At 28.8% G+C, this 13,446-nt stretch overlaps 1 protein-coding gene across 1 annotated transcript; it reads left to right on the top strand.

Moving 5' to 3' along the window:
* The first annotated feature begins 775 nt into the window (after window positions 1-775).
* Window positions 776-10,203, top strand: LOC136223801 (uncharacterized). Its single transcript, XM_066011973.1, has 4 exons — window positions 776-1,067; window positions 2,319-2,530; window positions 6,696-6,963; window positions 9,185-10,203. The coding sequence occupies exons 1-4, from the start codon at window positions 807-809 to the stop codon at window positions 9,491-9,493; spliced, it is 1,050 nt and encodes a 349-aa protein (XP_065868045.1). The 5' UTR covers window positions 776-806; the 3' UTR covers window positions 9,494-10,203.
* Window positions 10,204-13,446: the final 3,243 nt, after the last annotated feature.

Below are 13,446 nucleotides of genomic sequence, written 5' to 3'. Positions count from 1 at the left end.
TTAAATATTTATTTTTAAATATTAAATTTTATTTTTTATAATTAAAAAATTATGTATATATGTTTAGGTGGGTTTATATGGGCTGGGAGTGGAATTTGATTTTTAAGCCCGAGTCCAGTACGATCCGAGCCCGCCTACATTACTAGTGGGCTGGGCTTGGGCTGAAGACTTTTATAGAAAAGCTCGTCTGGCCGGGTCTGAGCCCGCCTAAATTACTAGTGGGTTGGGCTGGACTTGGGCTGAGGACTTTTATAGAAAAGCTCGTCTGGCCCGGCCCAGCCCGACCTATGGCCAGGTCTAAACAGGACCATCTTTTATGCTACTTATTTCACGCATTAATGGTAAATCTGATTAGAGCTTGTCAAAATTCGGTAAAAGCTCGATTAAAACTCGGTAAAAAGGGCTCGACTCGATATATTAATGAGCTAATACCAAACCTACGTGGATTCGGTATCTGTCCGACTCGTTATCACTCCTAACCCCATCTACCTAACTCTACCAATTATTGGGTTGGATTTTAAATCTAATCTAATAATCTATAGTTACTTCGATTATGAAACTTAATAAACTAATTATGACATCAAATTAAAAAATTAATTTTTCATTACCAAATCTTAAAAAAAAGTTAGTTACTATCTCAAAGACTGTTAGCTATTACACCTAAATATTGATGAACAACTAAAAGTCAAATAAATAATTAAATCATAATTGACATGAACACACATCCTTTAAATTGCTGATAAAATTGAACTATATATTATACAATTATCTTTTGTTATTTTTTTTTCCATTAGAGGAAATTAAAGATGTTTGTGGTGACAGCGGTGGCGGTGGCGGTTGCGGTGGTCGGGATGGCGGTTTTAGTGTACAAAAGAATAACGCAACCACCTCCGAGCATTTGTGGGTCGCCGAACGGACCTCCGATTACTTCACCGAGAATAAAACTTAGTGATGGAAGATATTTATCTTATAGAGAAAGAGGTGTGGCTAAAGAAGTTGCTAAGTTTAAGGTTGTTCTTGTTCATGGTTTTGATAGCTCCAAGGATATGTATTTGCCTCTATCTCAAGTATGATTCTACTCTCATTCCAATTACATTTTAATTTTATGGCACCCGAAATATAGACATATTTACGGATATGGATATCCGTCCGTGTCGGTGTCCGAGCCAATGGGTCGGGTTTGGATAGGAGAAATGATTTTAGGATTGACGGTTCAGAGTCTATTTAGACATATAATTTTGAACATTTGAAAAATATGTTCATGTAATTTAGACATGTTAATGAGCTCGTTAGCCCACTCAAGCCCACATAAAATGGGTAGTTTTGTGATTTTTCTTAAAAATATGAACTCAACCCGGCTTGGCAAGCCCTTCGGTTTTTATTACGGATTAAAGCATTATTTGACCCTTGATAATCTAAAATGTTGGTTTTTGACCCATGATCCATTATTTGGTAATGTTTGCCCCTCTTACCCCCTCCCCCGACCTATACAAAATTGGCGAAATCTCAACCATCCATCCTAGTTGAGATTTTACTAATTTTGGATAGATCAAGAGATAAATGTAACTAAATAATAGATAAGAGGGTGAAAAATAAGCATTTTGGATAGATTAAGGGGCAAATATTACCAAATAATAAGTCAGAGGTCAAAAACTAAAATTTTGGATAAATTAAGGGCCAAATAGTGTTTTAAGCCTTTTTATTACCTCTATTTGATTTTTATTATTTGTACATAGGTTTTTTTGTATATAAAATTATCTTTGTTGAGTTTATTAATTAACTAAAATTTTAATTTGTTCATATTTATAGTTTATTATTATTTAATTTAATTTTTTAATATTAATATATATGTTGGACGGACTGGGTTTGAGAATCATTTTTCTTACTTTGGCCCAGTCTGTCCCGTGACCGATGAAAATATAATGTTAGCTGGATTGTGCTTGGAGAGGATAGTTTGGTGTAAAACCTAATTAAACTCGGCCCAAGTCCGAGCCGACTCAATCCACCCATAATTTTTTTTAAAAGTTTCTAATTATTTGCCTATTTGGTATTTTCTTTTTTACCTTTTCAATATATTGTGCAGATGTCTCCCATTTTCTGCTCTTAATAAATTTTATTAAGAAATAGAGGGTTATTGAATGCAATTCGATAAGAATATGGGGTCATTTGAAACTTTTGAAAGTTTAGGAGTGTAATTGAAGTTTTAGGCTAAATATAAGGACAATGGATATATTATGCCTTTAATTTAAGATAACTCATATGAATTATTTGTATATATAAATATGGAATGAAATTAATTTGGAAATAAAAATAAATAGGAGGTGATGGAAGAACTTGGAGTATATATATTGAGCTTTGATAGGGCTGGGTATGGAGAAAGTGACCCAAATCCAAAAAGAACAGTAAAAAGTGAAGCATTTGACATCCAAGAACTTGCTGATCAATTGCAATTGGGTCCCAAATTTCATGTTATTGGAGTTTCTATTGGAACTTATTCCATTTGGGCTTGTCTCAAGTATATACCACACAGGTACTATTTTGTAATTTTGCGTTTTTTACTAATTTATTTCGCAAGACCGATCAATTTGTATTTAAAAATAGAGATAATGTGCAAAAATACTTCTAACGTTTATAGTTAGGAGCAATTTTACTCCCTAACGTCTAAAATGGTGCAATTTTACCCCTATCGTTGGTAGCTAAGAGCAATTTTAACTCTAACGTTGACAAGTTGTGTCAATTTGAGAAATAATTCATCAAATTATCTTCTCGGTCATAAATCTTATCATCCATGCTTCACAAGTACGCCATTTTATTACTTATCAGTAACATATTTTTTTTTTTGAATCATTAGTAACATATCATGATACATATTATTAGACATGAATTTTTTTTAAAAATAAAATATAAAATATACTGTCCTTCATACAAGTTTGACAAAAAAAATTATATTGCACTAAATTTATAAGTATTAATCTTCAATTCTATTATTAAATCACATCAAATATGATATTTTTTTTAGAACCAACTGATATGTAATTGGTGCGGAACAAAGAAGAAAATATATGTGTTTTATAACAATGTCTGAAATTGCACTATTTTAAATGTTAGAGGTAAAATTGTTCATGACTGTACACATTAAAAGTTTTTTTTTTTTTTTTTTTGCACTTTATCCATTAAAAATAACTTGTAAACTTGTAATTACTACAAACCACTTAAAAAATCAAAAAATCTTATACGATAGAACATAATATTCATGATAAGGGATAAATTTTCTTTTAAGATAACAATTTGATATTTTATAATTCAATTTTTAATTTTATAGTGAAAATTCTCTCTCAATTTCACTATTTTTAAGTAGATTTGTTGACGGGTTTCGATACTTGTTCAGCCAACGTCTAATAGACCGATTGAATAGGAAAAATGACATTAGTACTAGCCAAAACCTACATAAGTCTGTGTCTATTTTTGGATCCGGCTTGAGATTTATAAAAATACGATGGATTTGTCCGCTTACTCCACTCGACCTGATCTATTAATAATATTATTATTATTTTATTTAAAAATGAAAATTTTATATGGAGGTGGGCTTGTTTGGGCTAGGTTCCAGATTTGATATTCAAGCCCAAATCCAGATAAACTAATAACGAGTTGGGTTTAGGGTGAGCGTTTTTAGGTGTAAATCCGATCCAATTCAACTCATAAATGAACATAGGGTTAATTACATCCATGATCCTTTAACTTTTCTTTTAACTTTAATCATGGTTCCTTAATTTTAAAACTGAACATTTTAGGGCTCTTAAAGTTTGCATTTTGCTAATATTATGACATCTATCACCATTGACCAAATCAAAATGGCGGAATGGAGATCTTAAAATAGAAAATTCTAAGAATTAAAAATTGTTTAGGAACAAGAGTTTCTATGAAATTGTTGTTTTAAATTTTTCAAATCCTTATTTTCGGAGTTTTCTCCTTCTAAAAAATCAATTTTTTTTCTCATAATCAAAACGCCTCAAAATCAAAAATTTGAAGAGTTAAGTTTATTTAGAATATCATTTCTATTAGCTCTACGATGGAGATTACCTACTATTGGAGCGATAATCTTCATCAACGGTAAAAGGGATTATTTAGTTACTAAAGTGTAAAGTTTATGAGTCATAATATTATATGTTGAAGTTTAGGGGCCGTAATAAAAGTAAAAGTAGCCATGGTGTAGTTTACCCTTAAAGCTTATATAAAATAATGGGTCAAATACATGAATATCATAATTAAGTACAAATTTACAACTAAATCATATAATCAAACTTATTTTTTTAATATGTCATTAATCTTTATATATTATGATTTTATATTATAATTTAAAAATTATAGACTCCAATTCATAAATCATAAACCATAGAAAATATATTCTGGCATCCAATAATATAATAAAAGGAATACATCAACTCATATCTCCCTCTTCTGCGAAAGGGGAGACAATTTCATTTTCATTCCTAAGGGGATACTTCTTATTTTTTTTTTATTCTTATTACTTTCTTATTAAATATTTCTTTTTTTTTCTATATTTAATTCTATTTAAATTTTTAATTTCTATTTAAATTCGATTTAAAGATTTCAATTCTATTAAATCTATTAAATATTTTCTATAGAAATTTTAGTTAATTTAAAATTCTAGTTAATATTCAATTTAACTGGAATATTTTGAATATTCCATTTTTTAATTTTTTAATATTATCAAATTACTATTATTAAATAAAATATTAATTATTAAATAATTAATATTTTACTATTTACATATTAAATAGTAACATAATTAATAGTTACTTAATAGTTACATAATTAAGATTTCAATATTTAATTTATTTATATATATTTTTTCTTTCTTTTTTTTTCAACTAGTACTAATTGATAGTAATTTATAAATTCTAATCCTTAAAATATATTAAAAGTACTAATTTTACTAGTTTGACATAATCTAAAATTATAACTTGACATAGTTGTAAATAATTTTGAAAAGTGAATTTCTATGTAATTTTCCTATAAGTAATATATGGGCCAGCTGGGGTGGGTTGGGCTCAAGTTTTTGAGGGACTCAAGCCCAACCTATTATATGTTGGAGCTTGAGCAACACATGTCCAACATGAGATTTTCAAATATACATGTTCAAACTCAATCTATTGGTAGGTTGAACAACGGACTCATGAACAGGTCTATATTGAATTCTTCAAATCACTCCAACATGTTCGATTAATATATATTTATATAGAAAAAATTAATTAAAATTAAAATCTATATATAATATAAAACAGTAACGATGGAATTGAGGTGTCACTTCCTCATTTTTTAGTGATAAAAAAGTTAATATATTAATTTTAATTTTATTATATATATTTATCTATAAAAAGATTATTTTATCCGTACTATATCTAAGAGTTCTACAGAATTTAAATTAATCCCTAAAATCTCTCTAATTCTCTACACATCTATATATAATATAAAACAGTAACGATGGAACTGAGGTGTCACTTCCTCCTTTTTTAGTGATAAAAAATTTAATATATTAATTTTAATTTTATTATATATATTTATCTATAAAAAGATTATTTTATCCCATATATCTAAGAGTACTACAGAATTTAAATTAATCCCTAAAATCTCTCTAATTCTCTACATATCTATATATAATATAAAACAGTAACGATGGAACTGAGGTGTCACTTCCTCTTTTTTTTACTGATAAAAAATATAATATAATATATAATATATTAGTTTTTATTTTATTATTATATTTATCTATAAAAATATTATTTAAAGTAAATGTGAAAATCAAATAATAATATTTAATTTATATAACACATTTATGTCATTAATTATAATTATTAGATTGTATTTTTATTAATATTTATATATTAAGATGAATCCGCATCGCACAGGCCAAAAACTAGTTAGACTATAAATATGAACAATTAAAATACAACAAATTAAAATTTTAGTTAATTAATTCAATAGAAGTCAATAAAAATAAGTTTAGGCATAATATCCATTTGGCTCTCCAAAGTAAGATTTCAACATTAAACAGGACCCTAAACTATCAAAATCATCAATCAGGTTCCTGAATTAAGTAAAAATCATCCATTGAGTCATTATTCTAAACAAAAATCATCAATTAATACCTCATCGAACAATTTCAGATCCTTTTCCTCAAACCCATTTTGAATCAATACAAAGATTATTACAGTCTATATCAAATCGTCACAGTTTCTAATTTTAGGATATTATGGGGACTTAATTGATGATTTTTGCTTAGTTCAGGGACCTGATTGATGATTTTGATAGTGTAGGGTCCTAATTGATTTTGAAGCCTTAGTTTGAGGAGCCAGCTGAGTTAATGCCAATAAGTTTATATAACCAAAAAATATTTAACAAAGTAATAAAAATCAAATAAAGATAATAAAAACATATATAACATATGGGCGAGTCGGGGTAATTTGGGTTCGGGTTTTTGAGATAAATCTCAAACCCAACTCATTTTATGTTCAGGTTTGAGCAGACCCAGACCAAGCATGGTGATTCTTAAATATATATATATCCAAACCCAACTTATGAAAAGCGAGTTGGACAAATCAACGGACTCATGAACATATCTGCTTCGGAGAAATTTAAAACCAATTAATTATTTATTTATCTATTAATTGCAGATTAGCAGGTGCAACATTGATGGTTCCTGTAATAAATTTCTGGTGGCCATCTTTCCCACCAAAATTGGTAAATGAAGTATTTAAGAAACAATTGAAGAGAGATCAAGTCAAACTCACAATTGCTCATAGATTTCCAACATTAATATATTGGTGGATGACTCAAAAAATGTTCCCTTACTCTTCAATTATGCAAAGACACCCTATTTTGGGTAACAAAAGAGATGTTCAAACTATAATTCAAATGTCCCAAATCCCAAATCCTAATGAGGTATGTTTTTCTTTCATTATGAAATTATTAGGTTTTATAAATTTCTAAAATAAATAACAGAAAAGTATAAAAATAAAACTTGTAGTTTGATCGATTTGAAAAGACAGTCTCGTGGTTTAAAAGTTTACAAACAGTGGTCTCTACTTTGTGAAGTTTGCATTTAAGATACGTGAGTCAACTTTTCAGTCAAACAATATTTGTGGTTTAGTTAATTTGCAAAGTTAGACCATATATTTTCGATAATTTGCAAAGTCTTTTAATTGCTCCAAATCGATCTCTGAATAAATAGTCACGTTATCAATTTTTGAACGAATGACTTTGTAAACTATAAAAAGCACAAACTCATGTTTGCAAAATTTTAAACTACGAGAATTGTCTTTCCAAATCGACCAAAACCACGAGATTTACTTTTCTCAATATAATATCCATTAATATCATCAAACATCATCTTAAAATCTAAATATTCGAGCTTTTAGGTTCGTGTCAGGTCGAGCTAACAATAAATAATGTTGTTTAAACTCCGAGTCTACATGAGTAAAGAGAAATTTAGGGTATTGCATTAGGCTAATGGTAAAATGAAATGTGACATTTTTACCATTAGCCTTCTTCAAAGTAAAATTTTGAGAAAAGTATAAAAATATTTTATACAGTCTACAATTTTGATTTTTTTTTATTTCAAAAGAGACCGTGTGCTTTACATTATAGTAAAAATTGAATTTTGCTAAAATTGCTTGCACGCCATCAAATCAACGTATCATATCACAAAGTTTACGTACCATATTAGTAAAAGTTAACAATTCATTGTTTTATATTAACAAAGTCAACGTACCACAATATCATTGAAGTTAACAGTCCATGTTATGAAAGACTCATACTGTTGAATTTCTTTTATTTTTTCGCTAATTGCGTAAAGCATATGGTCTTTTTTGCAATACATATTCGGCCCCTCCAATTGGGACTCAAATACCTAATAACCGATTAAACTTTGAAACAGCCTTTTTCATTCCTTCAATTTGCTTAAACAGTATGCATAACCCATTTTCATGTGGCGGTATCGTGCACTCGACACACTATTGTGAGTTTAAGCAATTTGAGCTAACAGTAACGTCATTTTAAACAAGTTGAAGAAGCAACAATATTGATTTAAACAAATTGGGGAGATGAAAAAGTTGTTTTAAGCAAGTTGAGTTTGCAAAAAAATTGTTTTGAAAGTTCAAGATAGTTAGATATTTGAATGTAAGTTGGAAGAGTTGAGTATATATTAAATAAGTTTTTAGAGAAAAGTATAAAAAATAAACTTTATGATTTGATTTATCAGACAGTTCTCAGTGTTAAAAGTTTGTAAACAAGATTTTTGTGCTTTGTGCAGTTTCCAAATTCAATCATTCAATTAAAAATTGTTGTTGTGGCTATTTACCCTAAAAAAGAGATTTGAAATAATTAAAAAGACTGACTTTGCAAATAAACTAAACCATAAATATTGTTAGAGCGTAAAAAAATGCCTCACATATCATTTAACTTCAAATTTTGCAAAGCATAAAACCACGATTAAACCACATAGTCTGTCATTACAAATTTGTCAAACCAAGTGATTTAATTTTTTGGGTAAATTACACCCATGGCTACTGAACTTTATCTATTTTAACATTGTGGTCACTGAACTTGAATTAATATTCTTAACGGTATAGCTACTGACTGAACTTTACATTTTTTAACATCAGTGGTCACTCAACTTTAACTAACTCCTCAAAATTACCGTTAACGGCCTCAAAATGAAAATATTCAAGAATTAAAGTTGTTTAGAACTACGTTTACCATGAAACCATATTTTTTATTTTTCAAAATCACCTTTTTTGGAGCTTTCTCTCTCTACAAATTCACTCTATCTATCCTAACCAAAAAAACACCTAAATGACCTCAAAATGAAAATTTTCAAGAATTAAAGTTCCTTAGAATATCATTAACTCTTTGAATTTTTTATTTTGAGGCCGTTAACAGTCATTTTGAGACGTTGAGTGGCCACCGGTGTTAAAAAGTGTAATGTTCAATGGTCATATTGTTAAAAATTGAAGTTCAGTGACCACAATGTTAAATGGGTAAACTTCAGTGGCCATGGGTGTAATTTACCCCAAACATTTAAACCACGTTGATTTAATTTTTTTCAACTTCTTATTGTATTTTTCCCTAACCTGTTCTCCAATTCTCTAATTCTAATGGGCAGCATAAGATAAGACAACAAGGAGAGCATGAATCATTATATAGAGACATGATAGTTCATTTTGGAGAATGGGAATTTGATCCAATGGACCTAAACAATCCATTTCCAAACAATGAGGGATCAGTTTATCTATGGGAAGGCCATGAAGACAAGCTTGTTCCATTTGAGTTACAGAGGTTTGTTTCAAAGAAGCTTCCATGGATCAAGTACCATGAAGTTGAAGATGGTGGCCATTTGATGATTCATGAGAAAGTATTGTGTGAAGCTGTTTTTAGACAACTTTTGCTTGGAGAACAACCTCCTCTTTCATGATTATAGGGTAAATTGCACCGATGATCACAGAAGTTTTAAGTTCCCGATGTGTTCAGTGTTTAAGAAAAATGTCGTATGGACTATTTAGGAGTTCAAAATCGAGAATTCGTTCTGATTTTTACTGATTAGTCTCTCTGAGTGTTTCTTGGGTACCTGGGTAACTCCTACACCGTCTGAAGTAGTGATCAGAAAAAAAATTTGTATAATACATATGTAGTCCTTTATACTTGTCTAAAAAAGTCAATTGTCCCCCTATACGTTTAAAATGTTCAATTTACTTCCATGAGCTTGTTTGAAGTGATCTATTAACCCCATAAAATTCATGTGGATGAGTAATGAGAGATTTTGAAAAGGTTGAAATTTGTACAGTTTAAGCAAGTTTAGGAGGCTAATAGATCACTTTAAGAAAGTTCAGGAGTTAATATGTGTTTTTTTAGAGAGTCAATTGGTTACTTTAAGCAGTTTATGAGATAAATAGAACTTTTTCAAAGTACATGGAGGTAGGTGGTTTTTTCTGGACAAGTGCAAGGGACTAAAAATGTATTATACCAAAAAATAGATTTTTATTATTATTGTTTTGATTTTTTTTTTGTTTTATTTCTTTTCAATATTGTCGTATGATTGTTGGTGGATTTTGGTTATTATTTTTAGATATTTTTATTTAATTATGTTATCTACTTGTCTCCATAATATGATATAAGACTTTAATAGGTCTTGGTTGTATTACTTATCGATATTATTTTTTACTTATTTGAATTGTTTCAATGATACTCCATTGAAATTTCGTTGTTTTTACATTTTCAAAGATATATGTTACAAAATATATGTTTTTATATAATAATTTTTTTTATTAACATATAAGAAAGTACAAAAAAAAATACAAATTTGATTAATCATTGAGAGCTCTGTTCGTCCGACTAGCACTTAGCGGTTTTTTACAATTAGGGGTGTGTTATGTAAATTTTATTGAATTTCATTTTTCTTCAAATGAAACATTTGATCAATACAGATTTAAAAGTTTTTCAAAACATTGATGTGACACAAAAGATAATGAATATATGTCAAATAAGCGTCATGTCTTTTTTAGAAACATTTATATGGTGTGTATGATGTGATGCGTGGTTGCCACATTAGTTATAAAAAAGTGAGATATGTTTAACATAAACTTTAAGATGTATGACGTGTCAAGTCCATATATCAAAATATTACCATATATTAGGAAGATAACGGTTTTATGAAGTCTCTAAATTGAGCGAAATTTTAAATATAATTTAATAATAAGGGAGAGACTTTTGAATAGATCACACCTAAATAATATTTTAAGTATTTTTTCTTTTATCAATCATCTTTGTTCGGATAACTTTCTTTATTAATTTCCCTTTAAAAATGTGCACTAACTTCAAAATGTAAAAAGGCTAATTGGTTGACGTGTGATAAAAGCCACAAATGATGGTCATTTAAATTCAAATCTCAGCCATAATAAAAATTATATTTATATAGTTTTATTTTAAGAATTTTCACATGCACTTTAATGAGCAAGTGAATTTGTTCATTCACCATTAGATATAGACTTATTAAATCTAAGCCTCAGGATGCTTTGAATCTCCACCTTAGGATTCTAATAAACCTAGATCTAATGGTGAATGAGTAAATTCTGCATGCTCAATAAGATGCATGTGATCAAGACTGGGTTTTATTTAATAGTGATTATTTGAGATAATATTAGATGTTTTTTTAAAGTCAGTGACAATTCTTGTTAAATCTAAATGTTAATATACTTTGAATTTTAGATTTAAATTTAATAAAACTATAATTAACGACGAATGATCAAATTGGTCATTTAGTAAATGATATAAAATTTAAATTTTAAATAAATTATTAAATAATTAGAGGGTTATATATATATATATATATATATATATATATATATATAACACGTAGCTTTTTATTAAGAAAAAACTAATTATTTGGACTTCCTTGATGTAATTCCAGCTGTGATAAGAGATGAGAGGATGATGAAAATGGAGGAAAGGATGAGACAATTGTCGGGTTTAAATTTTTTTTAGAGGATTAAAACACTTATTTTAGAAAACATTCTTTTATCATTAATTACTACCTTTATTGGACTCAGATCCGAATGTTCGGAATGGTCTAAATGATGAAGATTCGATTGCAGTTGCTTTTCTGCGGATTTGGATTTCGATGAAGTATATGTTTTTTTGTTTTTTTGTGAATTTTGTACCTTTTATGGTTTTTTATGCTCTTTGTAGTCATTTTCATCCCATTGTGGATTTTGTAAGGTTTTGTACCTTTCCCGTTTCTTGTTGTACTTGTTCTTTTCGTATTTAATGAAGATATATGCATTCTCATCAAAAAAAAAAAAATTTACTACCTTTATTTAATAAAAATAATTGTTGTTATGCAGTCCAATTTGTTGTTTAAGACTATTTTTCATCAAACATTTTGAGTAATCAAACCTCTGCAAGTGGTCCAACTCAAACATCTAATTTTACCACTAACCTCGGTTTTGTTTGTTAGAAATACTTTTCACTAGTTCATAAATAAAAGTTTAACCAATTACTAGATGAGAGGCTCTCTCAGATGCAAGAGGTTGCAGTCGAAGTGCCACCAGGTTAGGAGCACACATGCACGATGTGAAACTTGAATGTTGCATTGAAATGGGACCTCGAACAGTCGTCTCCATTCAAGTGTATCTATACATATCCAAACTATCTAATTCAGCCACTCAAAAAAAGGAATTTTAGTTTTTCACTCTAAGTTCTGCTTCCTTCCTATTTGTTCATATGTTCTAGTTTTTTGCTCTAGTGACAACAAATTTATGCACTGCAATGTAATCTATTGTATCCAGTTAGGAGACGATCATCAATAGCAACGAAATCTGTCTTAAAAAAAACTGTTATACAAGCTTCAAATTTCTCTTCTCATGTTCTTCCAAATGGTTTATAAGTGTTTCATATACTTTCATATTATTTCACTTGCTTTCACATTTTGTTACTTAATTTCTTCAGTCCAGTTATATTATTATTGCATACACGAGGAGTCTCTATTAGTGCAGCTAAAAGCAAAAGGTATGCTCGGCGGTTCAAAGATTCAAGTCAAAACATACGCATTAAAATTGTAAAATTTGTGTTAATTTACCAAAATATATCAATTTGAGAGTAAAATTAATATTTAAAATTAGATTTGGACTAAATTAATCCTACCCGCCAACTTTAGATATCTTTAATTCAAGGCTTAATGTATGCAATCTTTTCCTCTTCCTATTATTTATAGAAAATTGATAGCAATATGATTTTAGTTCCTACAAGGAAATATCACAATATGCTTAACTAGGAAACCCAATATCATGATATCATTTTCCCCATTAATGGTTGTGGTCACTTTCATCATCATTCATACATCACTAATATACTTTTATCAAAAGAAAAAAAAAATTATTTGTAATTTGTTGCAATTAGTCAAACTTGTCAATAATAAAATACATAAGTGGGAAGTTTGAAACTTGGGAGTTTTCTTATAGACCAAAATAGGACTAAATTTCTAAATGTTATTAAATAAAACATATTGTTTTGTATAATTGCATTTAGAGAAATGTAATGTTTTTTTTATTGTTAAATAGACCATGCATTTTATACTCTTAGTAAAATTAAAGAATTTAAATAATAGTATGTTTTTGGTGATTTCACACTGATAATATGTTGATATCACTTTTTTTTATTAGTCTAAGAAAGTTTTCGACAGATGTCTTAAGGATATTTAAAGAGAGTTCGGACATGGACACACGAGCGTTCACCAAGGAGTTCTGAATCTGGATCCAGACATATAGCTAAAATTCAATACAAGATCGCTCCAAAATCCCTTGATGGTTGAGAGCCTTGAATTCGAACAAGAGTCAAAAGTTGATATTGATAGCTGAAAGAAAGGGTCTCACA

The sequence above is a fragment of the Euphorbia lathyris genome, chromosome 3 (assembly GCF_963576675.1).
Source record: "Euphorbia lathyris chromosome 3, ddEupLath1.1, whole genome shotgun sequence".
Taxonomy (NCBI): Eukaryota; Viridiplantae; Streptophyta; class Magnoliopsida; order Malpighiales; family Euphorbiaceae; genus Euphorbia; species Euphorbia lathyris.
Note: the sequence above shows the minus strand (reverse complement) of the source record. Positions and strands in the feature narration are given on the sequence as shown.